A 22,242-nucleotide genomic window follows, 5' to 3' on the forward strand; every position below is an offset into this window, starting at 1 on the left:
TTTATATGGTCAAGCCGGTTCTCACCTCTGCACCGTAGTAGAGTCCTCGCCACTACCATCCACCCCAACGGAGCAGCCGCGGCCATCCGCCGGAGGATCCCGGCCCCCTGGAAGCGGAGGAACGGCCGCCGACTGCGTGGGGAGGAGGGGCTCCTAACCAACTGCCTAGAGCAGTTACCGTCCACCCAAAACGCGGCGGGGCGTTCCGTCCGGCAGGGGCTGGAGGTCTGCCTCCGATCCGTCCGGGGAGGCGCGGCTGTCGTCAATTAGAGAGCGGAGGAGTGGCCGAGGACCAAGCTACGGCGTATCGGAGAACTGGCGAGTAAGTGTTTTTTTCCCCTCTCTCTCTTCTGGGGGCTCCCCGGACTGAGAGACCGAGGGAGGAATATGGCAGGGCAGAGGGCGGGGCCGGGCCGTTATTCTGCACACCCAGCCCCTAATTAGGCTAATCAAGCCTCAGAGAGATATACAGGCCGACTGGAAGCTGCAGTGCGACAAAGAGAGAGATTTTCGGGCAGCTGTCCGACACCTTTGTGTGTTTGTCTTTTTGTTTAATTCTTCATTAAACTATTATTTATATCGTCAAGCCGGTTCTCGCCTCCTCCTTTTCCTTAACCCCTTTACATGTTGAAACACAGAAAAGGTTACATACATTTTGTTGAACAGTATATCTGTAAAGCAATCTTACTGAGGTGTCCGTGTAGCCCTCTTGAATGAGTATATTCCTGGCGCAGTTGTTGATGTGTTTGAAACGGTCGGGGCCCAGCAGAATCCCACCATACCATCGAGAAACCACCACTAGCACATTGCGAACATCCAGGATCTACAGACAGTTAAAAGGCACACAATTTGAGGCATCACTCATGCATATACTAGACAACTTACATGTTGTGATACTAAGGGTTCGGGGATAGTGTTCTTTTGCATGGGGAAGCTGCATTACTTTCAACATATCAGCTCACAGTTCAATTTGTATTAGCTTTGATCTCAACTGCAAAGAAATGTAAAACATTTTGCACGCCAGAGAATAAACAAACACATCTTTGACACATGAGCTGTAGGCTGAAGTATTCATTAGGTGAAAGTTACTTGTCATTTTTCAAATCCTTTTATCAAAAAATTAATAGTAAAAAAGTCAATGTCAATGCGTCACTGATGCTCCCTTTCACCAACGCTGTCTTTTCAAACCACATTATTCTCTAGGCGGAACGAAGCCTGTCAGTCGCTGTTTGGGAAAGCAATCGCTTCAAAGCCATCAAATATACAAAATGTGCTCTTTTGTGAAGAATGACAGCTCTCAAGTGTCTTTACTGTCCTCGGCTGTTTTATTTTATCCCCCAGCACCACGGGGATGTAGCTGGCAACCTACTGGAGGGGAGGGGATATCATAACCATCTGCACATGCTATTGCTATTAATAGTCAATTTGTTTCTCTATGAAACATGCCTTTACATTCAGAAAACAGGAAATAGTGGGACGAGTTCCACAAGGCAAAATAATGTCATGTTATCTGGTGTTAGTTAGACTTCATTGGCTTATTTGATTCACAAACTAGGGCAAGGGTCGTCAATGCTCGTTAGCTAGTCGTTCTTGTTATATGCAGTTAAAGGTGATGTGTAGATTAATATGAAGAGTCAACTATAAGTAAACCATTTGTAGGTTGATTTCCCTAAACGTGTAACACTATATGCAGCTTTAAAAAAAGGTAGTTCTGTTTGTTAGAGCATCCCGGCCATCCCGACATGAGCAACGTTGGCTCGGCCAATGGCATGAGCATCTGTTTGAACGACGTATTGCAGATGGTACGAAACCTGCTTAAAACCGATTGTGGCACATCGTCACATCGATTTTCTCCCCAATTTGGCACGCCCATTTCCCAATGCGCTCTAGGCCCTCGAAGTGGCATAGTGGCTTGTCTCAAGCTGGGTGGCGGAGTACGACTCTCATTGGCTCCATTGAGTGAGACAGTCAATCTGCGCATCTTATCACGTGGCTTGTTTAGTGCATTACCTAGTGCGTGTGGAGGCACAACTCATCACGTGCCCCACCGAGAGCGAGAACCACATTATAGTGACCACGAGGAGGTTACCCCATGTAACTCTACCCTCCCTAGCAACCGGGCCAATTTGGTTGCTAAGGAGACCTAACTGGATTCACTCAGCATGCCCTGTATTTACTGGCTGAGCTACCCAGACTCCACATCTTCATTGTATCCCTCACCCTCTCTTTGACCCTTGTAATTAAACTGCTTGTTTTTTGCTACTGTACCTTTCAGATGAATGTGCTTATTACATCAATAACAATTGTAATGTTTTCTGGACAAGTCATTTTGTCCCTTAGTTTCAATAAATGGGCTTTTGAAAATGAAATATCAGATCGGTGTTGGCTGAATACAGTGTTTAAATATGTTATCGGTATCTGCTTCAAATGAATCACCACTAATAGCAACGAATCAAGTATTTCAGTCAAGATCATTTGAAAAATAGTGTTGTGCATGCTTAGTTTTGTAACTGACGCAAAAAAAAACCTCATGTGTGAAAATATAAAATTATATCTCATCAAGATTATTTGAAAAATAACATTTTGCATGCTCAGTCCCATAATACATTTCATAAATGTTTCATGACAGATTCAGGGCATGTTTTTAGCTGAATTAATTGACACTTTTGTATTTTTTACGCAGTCTAAATGAATGTTGGCAGAGATGACTTGATCATGTTGTATTTCACACTGCAACGTCCTGATGCCGGTGCCCGCAGGCCTTTCATCAGAGAACAGGAGATAAGAGAACAGATTATGGATGAATGACACATCTGCGTGCAAATATCTGACATGGCAAGAATGGAATTGGGATCAGCTCAGAAAGAGAGGATGGATAAACCCACCGGCATAACAACACGTTTCCTGAAATGTTCTATTGATGTTTAATACATGTCAAGCTTGACAATTTTGCAACACATTAAACACATTTTGGATGTCTCACTTGTTTGACACACCCACTTCAGGGCGTGATGAGTTTAATCAGGTGTTTTAGGTTAGGGAGATAACCAAAATGTGTAACTTGCAATATTTTAAGTTAATATTGTGGTTTGGGCATCTGGTAAGGATGCCCCCTGGCCGCCTCCCTAGGGAGGTGTTTCAGGCACGTCCAGTTGGGAGGAGGTCACGGGGAAGACCCAGGATTAGGTGGAGAGATTACATCTCCACACTGGCCTGGGAACGCCTCGGGGTCCCCAATCAGAGCTGGTTAATGTGGCTCGGGATAGGGAAGTTTGGGGCCCCCTGCTGGAGCAGCTGCCCCCGCGACCCCACTTTGGATAAGCGGTTGAAGATGGATGGATGAATAATGTTTATTTATTTATTTAATCCCCTTTTCACCCAATTTGGAATGCCCAATTCCCACTGCTTAGTAGGTCCTCGTGGTGGCGCGGTTACTCGCCTCAATCCGGATGGCGGAGGACAAGACTCAGTTGCGTCCGCTTCTGAGACCGTCAATCCGCGCGTCTTATCACGTGACTCGCAGCATGTGGAGGCTCATGCTACTCTCCGCAATCTACGCACAACTTACCACACGCACCACTGAGAGCGAGAACCCCTAATCGTGACCACGAGGAGGTTACCCCATGTGACTCTACCCTCCCTAGCAACCGGGCCAATTTGGTTGCTAAGGAGACCTAGCTGGAGTCACTCAGCGCTCCCTGAATTCTAACTCGCGGCTCCAGGGGTGGTAGTCATTATTTATCACTTACTAACTATTATCTTCTTCCAAACTTGTCTGACTTTATTTCATGCATGGAACACAAAATGAGACACTTGTATTGCAAAAGCTTGCCCCCAATGCATAGCTGAAAATGTATTTCACAGAGAAAAGAAAATCATAAAGATATGGAACGACAAGATTTGGTAAAACAACCCTTTAGGTAACACTTAAAAATGTCTGAATGTCATTGCATTGGATAACAAAATATCAAAGCAAGTGGCATCTGCTGGAGCTTTCCTCTGAACTAACGTCACTTTTCTGAGCCAGTTTTGCTCAATGACTTCTATGCAAATAAGGCCACGGTGATTTTTAGTGGAGGGGTGAATTAAGTTCCCCTCAAGTTCTCACCGGTGTCCAATCAGAGTAACCACAGGTGTAGTTCAGCACATTAACTATGGACAAGATCCACAAATGTTTGACAACCTCAAAATGTTGCAATACTGTTGAGGACAGTTTTATCCCCAAACTATAGTCAAGTACGCACACATTCACAAACGTTTACCTGCAGAAGATGGAGCAATCGCCCGCCTGCAGCCGTTTCTCCATCGTCCTCACAGTCCTGCAGGAAAGCGTTTTTATCCTCACAGTATATCCTGATGAAAACAGACAGAAAAGAAAATGGTGAAAAGGACTAAAACTTGCCTTGAATCATAGCTCTTTAGTCTTGTTTACACTCAGCCGCCACTTTCAATATCACAGCCCGCAGTGACGCCAGCGATTATGCCGTTTTTGCGAGGCGCCTGGGGTTTTGTGCTTGTATTTCAGAGGGAAATGGAGGAAGATTTGGATGAGGTTTGATACCAGACTTTGGAAGGAGTGTATTAATCTGATATGTCCCACTGAGGTTCCTGCCTGACATGGCCACAAGGGTATTGAGCCCACAAGGTCCATCGTTTTGGGAATAGTTGTTGCGGATGACAGATATCAACAGACGTTGGCAGTAAATAGGCTCAGTAAACATTTGAGTGTTTACAGTCAGTTAGCCAACAGCCAAAAGCTGCAAAAGAGACCTTTCATCACATATTGCTTTTCATATTTGATGGGGCAGCCAATTGGATGCTTTGTTTTGGTGGTTGAGGTGAATAAAGTGAACTGACACTTGAAGTCCTTGGTTCTTGCCTATGCAAAATATGCACCACAATGTGTTGTGGGTGGTTGCCAGGATGTTGCTATGAGGATCCTAGGATGTTTTGAGTGGTTGCTAGGAGGCTGCGAGGGTGTTATGGATGGATGTTTGGTGGTTAGGTGGCATAATAACGACTCAATGCAAAAAGTCTTAATGGTACTAAAAGTAAGCTTAATTAACTTTATTTTTGGTGTGGATTTTCTCCCCTTTTCTCCCCAATTTGGAACGCCCAATTCCCAATCTAGGTCCTTGTGGTGGCGTAGTGACTCTCCTCAATCCGGGTGGCAGAGGACGAATCTCAGTTGCCTCCATGTTTTAGACTGTCAATCTGTGCATTTTATCACGTGGCTTGTTGAGCACGTTATTGCGGAGACCTAGCGCGTGTGGAGACTTCACGCTATTCTCCGCAGCATCCACGCACAACCAGGGATGGACTGGGATAAGATAAATCGGCCCGGGATTTAACATGGCAACTGGCCCAAAACTCGCTGTCCTTTTCTGTGTATCGTGGCGCCGTTTTGTTGTCCATTCTGCATAACACGGCGGCTCATTTTAACATTTTGCGGCCGACCTGACACACCGGCCCGCTCTGTTCTCCCGATGGCCAGTCCGCCCCTGATCGGCCCTAAAGTGCGTCGGCCCACCGGAAAATGCTCGGTATTACAGATTACCAGTCTAGCCCTGCGCACAACTCACCACGTGCCCCACCGAGAGCGAGAACCACATTATAGCGACCACGAGGAGGTTACCCCAACGTGACTGTACCCACCCTAGCAACCGGGCCAATTGGTTGCTTGGGAAGCTTAACTGGAGTCACGCCCTGGATTCGAACTTGCGACTCCAAGTGTGGTAGTCAGCGTCTTTACATGCTGAGCTACTCATGCCCCCCAACTTAATTTACTTTAATCAAAAGGAAAAAAATAAAACAATAAATGTTGATTTTGGGGTGAAATACAACCTGGACATTTGGCGAAAATGTTTATAAATGGCAAATTTAGTAAAATAATTTCATAAACGATATGGCATAATTACATGCCTCAAGCAATAATAAAGACCAATCCAACACTTAGAAGACAATGGCAGTGAGTAGTCAATAGTAAATTACAGTCTTGTGGTCGTTAATTAAAACTGCAGCTCTACTTTGGTGATTTGGGCAGCTACAGGCTTCACCATGGGAAGCAAACAGGGTTGTGATCCAGTTCTATCAGATATTCATTGCCTCCTCAATGCCAGGGGCTTCTGGAACATTCTGAATGTCAATATCAGCTACGGTTTAATCTAGTCCAAATGACACCCACTCCTCCCCTACTGTAATCATGTCCTAGAGAACCCCCCCGGGGTAACACACATGCATCATGCACACCCATTCCATTTTTTGCCTTGTCAAATGCAGAAATCGAAATACGCACATAACTGAATTAATGGAAGAGAGGTAGCTACAAATGCAAATAAAGAAAGCGTGCTAAGTAACATTGCTGCATGCAATACATGTTAAATGTGACACTGTACTGTAAATATACACTAGATTCATTGTTGGGTGTAATTCGATTACTGTAATCGAATAACTTTTTATTGCCAAAAGTAGTGTAGCGCATAATGTGACCAATCCCAATTTAGTATGCAGATATTACAACGACATCGTCGCTGTTGGTTACATTTGACATGGCAAAAATTCTAATCAATGTAGGTCAATAGGAGAGAATTGAATCAAATAATAATAAACAGAAATACCTGTACGCATAGATATTGTGAGTGGCACTTGCAATCTTCTTGTTTTCATACAACTTGTTCAGAACCAATTGAACCTGTAAATAAACAAGATGTCGTAAGTATTAAATGTGTATACTGTTCCAAGACCAATGGAGTCTGAATATAAAACTATGTGAAGGAAATAACTGAAATTCACACGTTCACTGCTGGAAAGAGGGTGCAAGCAGTAACATTTCACAGTAATGCATGCACTGTCTGCCAATATAAAGGTCTCACACATACATGCACATACATGCACACACACACACACACCGAATAACCTGCATGGGCTTATTTTCAATGCTCATCTTTAAAAGGATGGGGAGGGTTGTTTTATAAACAGGATGTGAAATCATGCTGAGAATGTATGTGTTAGATGGGTGTGTGCATAATATATTGATGCTAATAAAACACTATTTCAAAGACACGAGTGGACTTGAGGCGCCACTTATTATTTCATCACCGACCAATTCCTGCTGCAACAGGTCTGGCCATAACAAACCAAAATGTGCGACTGAATACGAACCCTGTTGTGCTACGAGAAACACAGCAATGTAAAACAAACTCAAACCAAGATCTACAGATTTTAAAGTTGCCAAATCATAAGATATATATATATATATATATTGTTTTTAGATATACTATAAAACATAATGTAACTTACAGAATTTAAAGCTTACTCCCCTTTCCAAAAATCTGGTGGTACATTTTAACTCAATTCAGTTTTATTTGTATAGCAGTTTTTATGTTGTCTTGACAAACCTAACTGTTATCCTACAGACAAGGTTTAGTTTCCACACAGCGGGCAATCAGACATCCCGCCCGAAAAGACTTACTACGGAAAGTACAACTGAATGTTTAAATAGACCTTATTCACAGCAGCGCCATCTTTGATTTTTGACGGGAGTGACAATGAGGCTGTGAGGGACGTACAGTAATTTCAATAGATTGTACTGAAGTTTAAAGGGTTTTTGTATCGTTCTGCGGACAAACCATAAAAAAAACTCACTTTCGTTACTCCAGTCAGGCCTCCTAAGCAACCAATTGGGCCGGTTGCTAGGGAGGATAGAGTCACATGGGGTAACCTCCTCGTGGTCGCTATAATGTGGTTCTCGCTCTCAGTGGGGCACGTGGTGAGTTGTCCGTGGATGCCGTGGAGAATAGTGTGAAGCCTCCACACGCACTAGGTCTCCACGGTAATGTGCACAACAAGTCACGTGATAAAATGGACGGATTGACGGTCTCAGACGCGGAGGCAACTGAGATTCGTCCTCCGCCACCCGGAGAGTCACTACGCCACCACGAGGACCTAGACTGGGAATTGGGCATGACAAATTGGGGAGAAAAGGGGAGAAATCCCCCAAAATAAATAAATAAAACAATTTCGAGAACATTCAGTAGACAAAAAACTCCATACAACATGAGCTGCGGAAAATCAGATGTGATCTAGGAGCTTTTTAAGTGCCGTTATATAGATGCAAGTTTATCCCTCACAGCCTCATTGCCATTCCCATTCAAAATCAAAGATGGCGCTAATGTGAATAAGGTCTATGGGTCAAAACTATCCAAAACACCAACTGTCCAAAAAATTCAAAAGTTCAAATGTAAACTAGATCTGAAAGGTCTTGTGTGTTTACATTTGAACAGTTTGACAGTTGGAAATGGACAGTTGGGAGTTTGATATTACGAACATTCTGTGGCCCATTTGAACATGGCCATTCCCTCAATTTAAGTTAATAGGATTGTTTTGGGACATTTGATCATTCGTTATGGGAAAACCATAACTCCGATCAGTTAGAAAACTCATGGTAACCTGAGTCGGAACAGTCTGAAGGTCCATGCCAAGCTTGGTGGGTGTAGCTTGAAAGCTCTAGGAGGAGTTGCCAGTGATAATTTTGGTCTTGGAAAACCTCTTAACCAATTCTTTGGTTAAACCAACATAACAAGGCCTTTATTCTTCTTTAAATCTCTCTCTCTCTTGCCTTTTTTCTATCTGGCCTTCAAACATATTTTTTAATTAGTGTTAAAGTTTCAGACAAGGCTTCGTCATGCCAACAAAGTTTGTCTTGGCAAACTTTACCAATCTAGTTACAGTACATGTTGTTCCAAATCAGCTTTATTGAAAATAGAAAAAATGGTGCCTTACAAAGCCCAGCGGTGAGAGTGCCTAAGGCAGCAGTGGCAAGAAGAAAAACTCCCTACAATGTTAAATACATGAGGAAGAAACCTTTAGAGGAACCAAGCGGGGGAAGCACTCCTCCTCGGGCTAACACCAGGGGTTGCTTTACCAAGGGGTTGAGTTTTTGTGAAATCTTCCGAATTTTAAGAACATCGATGGATGATTCAAACTTGATTTCTAATTATTTACAATTACTTGGTAGCCATTTCAGAGGAAATACATGAGATATACAGTGCATCAAATAGAGTCGAAAGGCTTTTTTAGCTATATCACAATGCCCTGGTGAGTAAACAGTAGAGAAACTTTGTGCAATCTTAGTCCTAAAAAGACAGAACTGGTGGCTTACCAAGCAGCAACACATACCTGATGCAATTCACTAGTAAAACAGACAACTTCTATTTGCATAACATTCAGTTGTGCTGGAGTTTTCATGGATTTAGAGGCAATATCTGGCTTTGTTAAGAGAACCAGATGGGAAGGAACGAGTGCAAATCTGTTTTGTACACAATACCGAGGAGTTCAAATATTGCTCTAAGACCGAGGGCAAGGACTCCACTGGTTGTTTCTGTCCATCAAATTGGGTTTCAGCCCATTTGTGCTGAGTGTCCTTCCATTATTTGCCAAGAAAGAGAGAGAAAGAGAGACCAGCGAGTCAAAAATAGGTCCAGAGAGTGCTTTTCCGTAATGCAGGTCTAGAGCTTATTAAAGCCAAAAAACAGCGACAATAGATGGGCAAACAAATATAACCATCTACACTGCCAAAACGTATTTTAGTCTTATTTTTGGGTAAAAAATACCTTCTTTCCTCCATTCAACAAGATACATTTACTTGAAGCAAAATTGCATTACACATTAAGAAAATATATCTCGAATTAAGTTTATTTTTCTTTGCCAATTGGGAAACTGTTCCTTTTTTTTTCTTGTTTCAAGCAAAGTGGTATTTACCAATGAACTATGAAAAATAAGCGTCATTTAAGATTTACGTGTTTTAATTTCCATATCTAAAATAGTCCATATTGTTAAAACTGGGACTCAAATTCTAACCCTGGAAATAAACAAACTTTTAGAATTTTGAAAAATTTTAAACAAAGTAACATTATGATGTAAAACGAATAAGAAATATTTAAGATTCTGCACTATTTCTAAGCCGCTACAGGGTTTTTCCTGTGTCAAAAATGGTTTTCGGTGGTGACTGATGTATACGGTCATCCATGTGTTTGAAGTCGATTTATTACATAATTGCATTTAATTAAAATATAGCAATTTATTAAATGCATTTCATGTTTTCATTGGTTTGCATTATTCTTCACCATTTAAGCATTTGGAACCTTTTTAATTCAACAAATACATTTTTACTTTAAGGTGCTTTGTGAAATCAAACTAAACTTAATTTAATAAACAACGTATTACTATAATTAATTTTTAGAAAACTAGCTACATTGACCGAAGCACAGAAATGAGGAGCCATCCATTCTCTTCCCTCTCCTTATTGCATTGCACTGTAAATATAAGGGCAAGTACATAAAGGGGTTTAAAATCTGGACCTTGTGATATTCCTAAAAATTACTTATATTATTAAGAGCCTGATGAAAGGAAAACAATATGAGTTATGAAGTATAAACACATTTTTACTAGCACAGTCCCAATAATTAGTGTTCTTTCCATGGAAACTAGTTTTACTGAATTTATGAAAATTATTTATGAAAAATAGTAGCCTAAATACCTTTAGAAATGTTAGCCACAAATGCTAAAGTTGTAATGAAAAAAGTCTAATAGATTAGTATATTTTGTAATTTTTTCTCCCCTTTTCTCCCCAATTTGGAACGCCCAATTCCCAATGCTCTCCAAGTCCTCGTAGTGGCGTAGTGACTCGCCTCGATCCGGGTGGCGGAGGATGAATCTCAGTTGCCTCCGCGTCTGTGCAACTTATCACATGGCTTGTTGAGCGCGTTACCGTGGAGACGTAGCGTGGTGCACGCTATTCTCCGCGGCATCCACGCACAACTCACCACACGAGAGCCACATTATAGCGACCACGAGGAGGTTACCCCATGTGACTCTACTCTCCCAAGCAACCGGGCCAATTTGGCTGCTAAGGAGACCTGGCTAGTGTAACTAAGCATGACCTGGCTTCAAACTCATGACTCAAGTTGTGGTACTCGCCGAGTTACCCAGGCCCCTTGATTAGGATATTTAATATGAAACTGCAACATTTCTTCAAAATACCACAGTTACTATTACTGCTGTAAAATCCTGATTTAATTTGACTTAGAATTATGAAATGTTTTTGCAAAACATTTATTTTAACACGTCATGCCTTTATTTTGAGTGGATCTGTGATCTTGCCACACTCGCATGAAACCCAGGGTTTAGTTGCTCTGCACAAATGTGCATCTCAAAAGATAAGCGAATTTAGCGCGTATAAAGCGCTATTTGGTAGCAGAAAAACCTTCATTAATAAAGTCAATTTGAGACATAGCCTATATTAATACCTTTGAACACAAAGTCAAATTGATCTGCTTCCACTGAAGCACACAAGATGCTCTTTGGAACATTTTCGAATCATGTTGGACAACATGGATTATCAGATTTTGCACACATTTTTGGCATCCCTGCCAGCTAAAAAGCATGCTGTCAGTGGGTCTAAGGGGGGGTTAGGTGGGGCACGGACCCCCTAGATATCCCCCTCCTGGTCTGATGAAGAGACAACCACTTGCCCCCCCAAAGATCGCAAGAAATTTTTTAATGAAAACAAACAAACAAACAAAAAGGCAAAATTGAAGAAATTTCGAAACCCACTGTATATTGTCTAAAAGTCTCATGATATTATCTTGTTTTAAGGACGTGTAGATACACTCACTGGATAACAAGACAAAAGTTAAAAAAAATTGCTTTAGGGTATTGCCAACAAATAACTCCTACATTATTTTAAATGACTGAAAGCACAACTGAGTCATGTTTCAAATATCCAATTTCAATCAGAAACCGAGAACAACCAGCACAATGCTAATGAATATTTAAGACAGTGTACTTCCCCAAAGAAACAGTCGTCACGGATTGGGTCCCCTATCAGCACCATTCATCTGTTGCACGCTATTGACAAGATCTGTTTTTCTCTCCGGCTAATACGCTCTCTGTGCACACCTGTGTCAGACTGACACTAATGAGACAGCTTTTGAATGCTGTTTGCAAATGCTGCCTTTTTATCACCACGGATCTAGACTAAATAACAAAGTAAGCACAAAGCATCATCCTTTAAACAAGTAAAACCCCTTTTCAGTCGTTTTCATTTCCTCTGAGGTCACTTTGTGTTTCTTGTTTGGCTATTGTGAAAACATCTTTGTGCGGAAAGGTGATCTAATTAAATGTTTTGTGATCTAGAAGATGCTTTTCTTCCTTGAAGTTTTTTCGAACAAACAGATGTGTGTTCCCGTCAAAACTCCAGAGGTAGATGATGTCTGGCATCTTTAGTTCACAAGCAAACTCATTTACAAACGTCTGTCAACACTAACCTTTTATGAAAATTAGAGCATGGCCTAACTTTGAAGTCCCTGTTGATCATGTATCATGCCAGCAATGATCAAAACGCATCAAAATAGCTTTTGAAATCTCAATAGAACTACAAAGTGAATAAGAGATATGCATTTTTCTCCTTTTTTTCATGGCCTTGTTTGTATGAAACAATTCTAAGTGTGTGTCTAATGCACTCAGACAGATCCTCTCAGCTGTTTGGCTGAACTAAAGATATGCATTGATTTTATATCAAGCTTGTCTAGCTAATTTACAACTGATATGATTGTTTAAGCTGCTACTCTTGTGGCTTCTGCCCACTCGAAGTCTTGGGGTTTTGATGCAAGAAGATAGACTTTATTATCAGATAACTAAGCAGAGTTGCTCTGCAGACACAACTGCCGAATCGGTGTTTCAGCTCACTTAAATACATATCATCTACCAAGGTGTGGCTAATACACTCCATACATTTTGCTCTGTGTCTTCATTCTGTTATTTTTAAGAAGGGAACATCCGGAACCTCTTTAAGGGGCCTTATCCTATAATTTTATCTAGTGTCAAAACATGAGACTCCAGTTTACCATATACGAGTACCATATGTGATCACACATTGCATTTTGAGGGGCCTCATTTTCACAGGCCTCTGCACGCACGTGCACACATGCATGCACACACACACGCACGCGCACACACGCACGCACACATACAACAACAACAACAACAACCGCCATTCGCCACTAAGTGCCGGTGACGTCACCACGACGCTGGTGCCAGGCTATGTGCACGTTAAGGCCACGTGAAGTGTCGAATGCCCGCTGGCAGGAGGTCACGGGACAGATCCAACAGGTGACACGGGTCGAATGACTGAGATGACTGGCTGATGCACATACATACACACACACACACACACACACACACACACACACACACACACACAGTAAAATACATGCTTGACCATCAGAAATATAGGCTATATTTTCATTGATTATACCTGATTAATTTATATTTAACTTGATAAAAATATTCCACACTACAGGGTCATAAGTATAGCCATGTTGGTGCAAAGTGACATACTGTAACATTGATTATATTGACTTATTTAGAAAATCGATGAAATTCGAACGACGAGAGTTTTACATTCTCTGAAGAAAACGTGAGTTGTTCTTGCTCATGCAAAAATTGCTGATCCAATCCCAAGACATTGCTATGTGGTTGCTAGGGTAATCTAGGTGGTTGCTAGGGCATTGCTTCAGAGTTCTGGGTGGTTGCAGGCGTTACTTACTGGCCCAGGTCAAAATAGTCTCCCCCAAGTCTATATGATTTTCTGGTCCCTAGAAGTGGCGTTGGGTGCTTCCTAAACTCTGTATGGTACACATGTTTTAAGGGTTGATTACTTTTTCCCCATTTGTTTTTCTGACATAAATTAGCTTTCCAAATGGCAACTCTGTTCCACAATGGAAAATGGTCCAAAAACGAAATGTATTTTATTAATTGATGTGTTGGCACTTTATCATTCATGTCCGAATTACGTTCTGAACTTCAATATTAAGTGTTGGGCATATGTTTGAATCACTAACCCTAAATATGAGCAATCATTTATTTTATAGTGATGCTTGCTGTAAGAACATATCCATGTTAAGTACCAATGGTACGGTATTTGTTATTATGATCCTTTAAATGAACATACAGATTGAGTTTCAAGACATCTGTTGGACATTTAATTTACTGCATTCACTGAATCTCGTTGCTTCCTTTAATGCTGTGTTTTTATGCGCCGGTGTGTTTATAGCATCTGTTGCTACAAACCAAAGATGATTTTCATCAAATCAAAGGAATAATGCCACTAAATGCAAATGAGACACTTTACGCCAACTCATTTGAAATCTCCCCAGACAAGTGAGGAATTAAATTATGGTTCTTTTTGTAAAATTGGACAGAAGATGATATTAGAGACAAACTGAGAGGTTGATTAACGTCATCCTCCCGAGACGTGTTTATTCTTTATAATCCATACTGATAAATGGCCATTACATTTTCTTTCTCTCTTCTCTACTATTTTCTTCGATTTTGTTCCTCTGTGTCTTTTTTCTATGGAGACGTTTTCTAGTTGACGATAAAACGGGTGAATGAAGGAAGGTCCCAAGCCATATCTATTGACTAGGAGGCACCTCAAATACACTTGGGCTCTTTTGATTTGGGCCAGCCACACTGCTCTAGTAACCATTGAGAACACCCAAGTAACCACACAGCAATGTTACCGCAACATACCACAACGCCCTAGAATGGAACGCAACATTTTGGTTCAATTACATTTTTCAATGGACGTAATTATTTTTAACAATGACTCAAAAACCTTTAAAAACTTTACAAATCAATAACATATACAATGACAGAATTATATACATACAATAAAAAAAGAAAGAATAATAATATATTTTTGCCCCAGACTCTGTATTTTAGGTGATGGGGCGGTCGTCAATATAGAGAATTAGCACATATAAAATTGGGTCCTAACCACATCATGATCGTATATACCCTAGATGCTCGGAGATGGGGCAGCTTTTGAAGAAGGGTCATCTTTAAGACTGGGGAATTTGTACTTGTTTGTGGGGAAATGGGGCAAATATCTAGCATTTTTGGGGGATCTCATGAAGGGGCAGTGGAGAGAGCGGTGTAGTGGTTAATGTGTATGATTATATATATATATATAGGGTTTTTTGTGAGTCTATAAGCATGTGTGACCACTGGGGTGTTGTTGGGGGTCGGGGTGGGGTTGAGGATTGGGAGGGGGGTAATAGTGGGGGTTAAGTACTAATTCTGTTAGTATATATTTTGCTTTTCTTTGTTTATTATATGAAGCAATAAAAACATATAAATCACAAAATATTCTCTTTAAAGCTCCCAAAAAAATTGTATTATAATAATAATAATAAATACATACGATTAAGAACTGCACAAAGTATTTACCTAATTTAACCAATTAAAAAGCCCTATTTAAATGCTAAAGAATAAAAAAGGTTTTGGTACATGTGATGTTTTGGGACATATATGCTGTTTCCATCTGTTATTTCAACTTAATTGTTTAAAAATCATGTTTGATTGTGGAATTCTGGGTAAACAACTACACTACCCACGGTCCAGCAGAAAAAGCTTCACGAATCGGAGAACCGCCTCCAACATAGCCCGCGAAACGTGCCTACGAGCGACCACCCCTTTCCAGCTGAGGAAGTTCAACCTGCCACAGAAGCTGCTGACACAGTTCTACTCGGCCGTCATCGAGTCTGTCCTGTGTACATCTATAACTGTCTGGTTTGGTTCAGCCACCAAATCAGATAGAAGGAAACTACAATGGATAGTCAGGACTGTTGAGAGGATTATTGGTGCCCCCCCCCCGCCCACCCTCCAAGACCTGTAACGTGACTGGTAGATTCACTCTAGACCCCAATCACCCTGCCCACTCCCTCTTTGAATGGTTGCCATCTGGGTGGCGCTACAGAACACTGAGTGCCACGACATCCAGGCACAAGAACAGTTTTTACCCTTAGGACATTTTCCTCATGAACAATTATACTGCCTCCGGACTCCCCCATTGTACATGTGTAAATTCACATATTTAATTAACTAACTGTACATAGCCCTACCTTGCACATACATTACCACTTGATCATGTACATATGCCATTCTGTTATATGTCCTATTATTTGTATGTCTATTTATTCTCTTACCTTGTTTTATATTCTGTGTCTCACTGTTCTATGTGCACTTGTAAACGTGAGGACACTTGGCAATAAAGCTCATTCTGATTCAGATATGCAACACTTCATAAGATGCTACAAGTCCTTAAAAGGTTTATAAACTCATTTTATACTTCAAAAACATGTTTGATTTAAAGCTAGCAGAACGAATGAAAAGGCCCAAGGTCGAAAATGTAAATAGTCAGCATTTGGCTTGAAACTGTCAATCACGCAAAGGAAACTGGTTTGAGAATAAACAAGAGACGGAAATGTCAACATCTCAATTAGGGGCCGGGTTGGCACTCTAAACGGCTGCTCTTGAAAATGGCAACACTCTCGATATGAAGTGCATTAAAACTTCCGTCTGACACTCTACAATGCCAGTGCAGTTTCTCAATCTGCAGTCAATTTCGCAGACTCCACACAAGTGGGGACGTAGAAGACAATGAAGTTTGTACGGGGTTGGAAAAGGGTGGGGGGTGTTAAATGTAGAATCGTACTACGCATCAGGGCAGGTGCAAATGAGTCATCCGCCATATATCCAGCTGGGCAAAGTGAGTGGCGACGGCTCAGTGACACTCTCAAGTGTCTGTTCGTGCCGGCATGGGGGAGTGCGTGGGGCAGCATTTGACAGTGAATTCCACAAGTTAAAGAGAGTTTACAGAGAGCTCCATAAACAGCTTGGAGTGAGCCCTGAGCACACAAGAGTCCGGATTGATAGGCATTACAAAACAAGCGATATGGGGGCGGCTGTGGCTCAGTTGGTAGAGCGGGTCGGCCATTAATCGTAGGGTTGGTGGTTCGATTCTCGGCCCACATGACTCCACATGCCGAAGTGTCCTTGGGCAAGACACTGAACCCCAAGTTGCTCCCAATGGCAGGCTAGCACCTTACATAGCAGCTCTGCCGTCATTGGTGTGTGAATGGGTGATTGAGTCACAGTGTAAAGCGCTTTGAATACCGCTAAAGTTAAAAAGGTGCTATATAAGTGCAGACCATTTACCATGTTTGTTGCATAGTCTACTATGGGCTGATACAGAGGGGGTTATGGGTAATGAATCACACCTGTTTAGGAGTCACCACTGGGGCCAAGTGAGGTTGGAAAGTGCTCCGTCGATCTGTGATAGGCTCCCCGTGTTTAGTCGGTGGCACCTCTTCGTCTAAAACAAGAACAAATGCAATTAAATCGTGGAATTAGTCCTTAAGTCCTTTGAACTTGGCAAGCTGCTGATTAGCAATTAACCTACGTGAATGTTTTTACCCAAAGCGACTCGTTGGTGCACGTTATTCCAAAGAAAATAACAAATAAATGACATCTTCGTAAGACTGTTTCACTCAATTATAATTAAAGTTGGCCTTATTTACTTTCTTAACGGGGTAGTTCACCAAAAAAATACAAATTCGGCCACCATTTACTCAACCCCATGATGATAGGTTACGGTTACGAATTACTTTCTTTAATGCATTTCATTTTTACTTTAAGGCTACATTTACACTAATCCATTTTCGTTTCCTAATGTTTTGGGCATGCTGCTCGGGCGCCTCCCTAGGGAAGGGTTTCAGGAACGTCCAGCTGGGAGGATTACTCGGAGAAGACCCAGGATTAGGTGGAGAGATCACATCTCCACACTGGCCTGGGAACGCCTCGGGGTCCCCCAATCAGAGCTGGTTAATGTGGCTCGGGATAGGGATGTTTGGGGCCCCCTGCTAGAGCTGCTGCCCCGTGACCCGACTTTGGATAAGTGGTTGAAGATGGATGGATGGATGGAACGTCATCATTTCCCAAAGTACGCAGTTAAACGGTTTTATAAAACTTTGCAGTGTGGAATCTTGTCTCTAAACTTCAGAATTTTCATAAAGATTCTAAATATATGTTCCTTGGAATGCCGAGAGAGGGAATGATACACCCACGTGGGTGTAATGGGACGTACCATCTGACACATTGGAAAAGAGGTAAGCTGATTGGCTGGCCCCAGTGTTTAGCATGTTGTAATCGGGAAGATCGTCTTCGCCGTAGTCTTGAGCTTCTTCTTCTGTTGTCATTGTCTTGCTCGTATCTGGGCCGTCTAACGAAACACGGGAAAAAAACATGAACACAGACAAGAGAAGACGGATGTGTTAATTACATTCCCAGTTCCCACACACTGTTGTAGCTAGCACATTTTTATTAAATAAAGTTTTAATCAAAGACATTTGGCAGATAATTAAATTTTTTCCCCCACTTTGTTTAGTAAAACCCGAATGCAGCAATTTATGTACAGCTGGTTTCACACATATTTCATAAATAAGTCTCAATGATCTAAATCAAGACATTAAATGATGTGTGCAAGAGATGTAAAGAACGAAAGGCCATTAAGACTCTGCTACAGTTTGCACTGCGTCAACAGAGCTGAACTAATCAAGTAACACACTTCAAATAAGCATGAAGATTGCCCTTAATGCCTTTCTTGATATTGCGCATAGTTGCCCTTTCTCACCCCATAATAACCTTGAACAGTGCATGGAGACTTGCAGGTCAAAGGAAATTCTAATATGCTTTATTATGGAGTATTTCTCCAAAATACGTAAGTAGGGGGGCTAAATAACAACACATATCTCAGGAAAACATTGTGTATGATGCAATGTCCACAAATGCTGGTAAAACCACAGAACTGTGAAAAACAGACATTCTGACACAAATCTCTGGCAGTCGTTTTGATGCGTCATTTGGAATATTTAATTGACAAGCTAAATGAGAACTAAATTAAGCCGGCAATCAGCCATTCCAGCTGCGTTGCTCTTAAGTAAGGCATTAAAATTCACGGACCCAAAACAAGGGTTCCTGCATCTTTTGACCAATTAATTTCCATTACTTTCAAAGTTGTTTACGATTAAATATGGATTTAAAATAATCATTTAATAGAGATTGCAGGGGCTGATTTACATTTGTAGCCTTCCCAGTTAACATTTAATGCAATGAGACTCAAGCGGTCCAAATTAAACATTAAAATGAATACTAATTTGACAGCTGTAAGCTCATACCTCAAATATCTAAGTTCCTTAAACTTATTTTTCTTCATAAAATCCATAAACTTAAGATTTGAAGTGTAAATAACTCAAACTATTGAGTACAAAGTTAAGGCTATGGGGAATACTCACAATAGTGTCGCATTATTTAATAGTTTCCTTGGTCAAAAGGAATGTGGGGGCATTTAAATAGATTTCGGGACCAGACCTGTGCAGTAGTGAGCAGGAAGTAAAGCCGTGAAATCAAGGCCCCGCCCTCACTCTCGCTGAATCAGTCGCAAGCACACGCCCCTGCTCTTTTGATTTATGACGGTGTGAAATAATTAATTATAGAACTGTAGATATTAAATTTAAAGCTCCAATCTCCTCAGTCCTCCGAAGATCCTGAAAAAAAGTCAGTTGGTGCTTCAGTGACTACTTCGCTCAGAGAACCTGTCAATCACAGCTGTCAATCATGATGTCACAGCACCGTTTTTATAGCATCAAATAACTAAAAACAAACTTATTTTGAAAACGAACACTTGAAATGACATCAACGTGATAGAAACTACAGTAAATGACAGAAACTATCTTTGGAAAAAAGATATGTGAAGTGTAATCTAATTGTTTAGTTGGTCTCACGTCCCGTTGAATAACATGGGGAGGCGGGGTTTATGACCTATACTAGGACCAGTCACCGGGGGGCGATCGAGACGTTTTGGCTTCACTTTTGAGGGCTTGTGCGGCACACTTGGTGTGTGCACGAGCAACAGGCAGCTGGCTGCAGTTCACGTAACGGCCACAGGTGTCACTAATAACAAGGGTTAATGAATCTTACGTACTGCGCCTTTAAGCATAATCAGTTTAAGATTATGCATGTAAACATGCTCATTGCTTTCTTAACAACGGAGCTAATTTACAACATATTTAATAATTGGACAATTTAAAACACTCAATATTATACCACTATAATGTAATAGCTACAGTGCATCCATAACAGCTACGAATTCATACATGAACCTTTGGTGGAAAATGAAAGGATATGGTGGAAAACATTACAGATCATTCTAGCTAAGAAGACTATCTCAAGTCATTCTCACAATTTCAACAAAACCTTAAGATAGCCAGCTGGATAACTGTGTCCTGTTATCTATGTTCAGCACATTGCAGAAAGAGTTTGCAAGCCATAGAAACGCAATCCACAAATGTAAGATGTAGTAGAAAAACGTAATATTGTCCTAACAGTGCCAACTGGCCTGAAACGCTCTCACATTGGTGCCGGGATGTCCTTATTGCCTCTGCCGGCCTTAAAATTAACCCTCAAATTTGTTTTTAAACAAACACTTGAGGAAGATCACAGGCACTTCGGAAAACACCTCTAAAACCGGCATGCTTGTGGGCTTTTCCCCCCATTTAGATCCGTAAACTAGAGACGAATCAATTTTAGAATTTAATTACAGCTTGTCAAAAAATTAAACTGCTTGCAAATCTTTGGCGACCTTTGACCTCTTTTTCCATTTCTCCCCGACCTATCCCACCTCTAAGTGTCAGACCTGAATATTCATGGGCCCTGCGGGAATATAAAAAAAACAACCTTCTGATCTCTCTAAGGGGCCTTCACTGCGCAACCTGCTCTAACTAGCATCTCATTTGCATAATTACTGTAAAACAGAGCTTGATGTTTGCTGAGTGTGAAGGGAGGTGGCACTTTTCATGAGACCGTCAAGTATTAAGCCTGTAATCATTTCGGTGATGAGGGAAGACGCTAATTACCTTCCCTCTGAAGTTTCAGATATTCTTACGAAGTGACGTCACCGACAACATGAGAGACACGTAATGGGAATGGAGTGTATTTAGGCCTGTTTGTTTACTAAAATGAGTGGGGGGAACCAATTAGCATCACTAATTTAATTGTTGTGCTCTAAATAAAATGACTGCACACACACTGAGGTATATCACTGAGAGTCGATGGGGTTTCGGGATCGCACACAGTGCCATCGATGCCAAAATGTTCATTTGAAAACAAAGGAAATGAAGATTGAATGGAATAGATGTTCTAAACAATTAATCAAGGACTTCGTTTAACTTAAGCTGTCTTGAGAATCACTCAAAGGTATATTCTTGTGGGACATGAGCAACCTGTCAAAATCACGAGTTAAATAAACAACATTGTAAACAACGCAATGTTGGTGTTGCCAATTGTTCCAGTTTGTTGACTGGTTTGCTAGTCAGGCAGGTTTTAGAAGAGTTTTGGGTACTTGTTAACTGGTCAGGCTGAGAGACCAGCTAAACACCAGCCTGGCCAGACTTTGAGACCAGCTAAACACCAGCCAGGCCAGGCTGGGAGACCATCATAAACCAGTCTAAACTGGTTTGCTAGTCTTCCAGCCTAGTCAGGCAGGTTTTAGAAGACTTTTGGGTACTTGTTAACTGGTCAGGCTGAGAGACCAGCAAAACACCAACTAGGCCAGGCTGGGAGACCAGCATAAACCAGCCTAAATTGGTTTCCTAGTCTTCCAGCCTAGTCAGGCAGGTTTTAGAAGAGTTTTGGGTACTTGTTAACTGGGTCAGGCTGAGAGACCAGTATAAACCAGCCTAAACTGGTTTGCTAGTCTCCCAGCCTAGTCAGGCAGGTTTTAGAAGAGTTTTGGGTACTTGTTAACTGGCCAGGCTTTGAGACCAGCTAAACACCAACTAGGCCAGGCTGGGAGACCAGCATAAACCAGCCTAAATTGGTTTCCTAGTCTTCCAGCCTAGTCAGGCAGGTTTTAGAAGAGTTTTGGGTACTTGTTAACTGGTCAGGCTGAGAAACCAGCTAAACAACAGCCTGGCCAGGCTGGGAGACCAGCATAAACCAGCCTAAATTGGTTTGCTAGTCTCCCAGCTTAGTAAGGCAGGTTTTAGAACAGTTTAGGGTACTTCTTATCAGGTCAGACTGAGAAACCAGCTAAACACCAATTAGGCCAGGCTGGGAGTCCAGCATAAACCAGCCTAAATTGGTTTGCTAGTCTCCCAGCCTAGTCAGGCAGGTTTTAGAAGAGTTTTGGGTACTTGTTAACTGGCCAGGCTTTGAGACCAGCTAAACACCAACTAGGCCAGGCTGGGAGACCAGCATAAACCAGCCTAAATTGGTTTCCTAGTCTTCCAGCCTAGTCAGGCAGGTTTTAGAAGAGTTTTGGGTACTTGTTAACTGGTCAGG

The 22,242-nt window shown here is 41.6% G+C and overlaps 1 protein-coding gene across 1 annotated transcript in view; it reads right to left on the bottom strand.

The window, feature by feature from the left end:
- Window positions 1-22,242, bottom strand: part of impact (impact RWD domain protein) — a 39,052-nt gene that overhangs the window by 6,220 nt on the left and 10,590 nt on the right. The window contains exons 7-11 of the mRNA XM_052121592.1: window positions 17,990-18,124; window positions 17,124-17,218; window positions 6,618-6,691; window positions 4,263-4,353; window positions 689-823 (exon numbers count right to left, since the gene is read on the bottom strand). Of these exons, the coding sequence (XP_051977552.1) occupies window positions 689-823; window positions 4,263-4,353; window positions 6,618-6,691; window positions 17,124-17,218; window positions 17,990-18,124 (530 nt within the window). The remainder of the gene's footprint in view (window positions 1-688; window positions 824-4,262; window positions 4,354-6,617; window positions 6,692-17,123; window positions 17,219-17,989; window positions 18,125-22,242) is intronic.

The sequence above is a fragment of the Xyrauchen texanus genome, chromosome 48 (genome assembly GCF_025860055.1).
Source record: "Xyrauchen texanus isolate HMW12.3.18 chromosome 48, RBS_HiC_50CHRs, whole genome shotgun sequence".
In the NCBI taxonomy this organism is placed as follows: Eukaryota; Metazoa; Chordata; class Actinopteri; order Cypriniformes; family Catostomidae; genus Xyrauchen; species Xyrauchen texanus.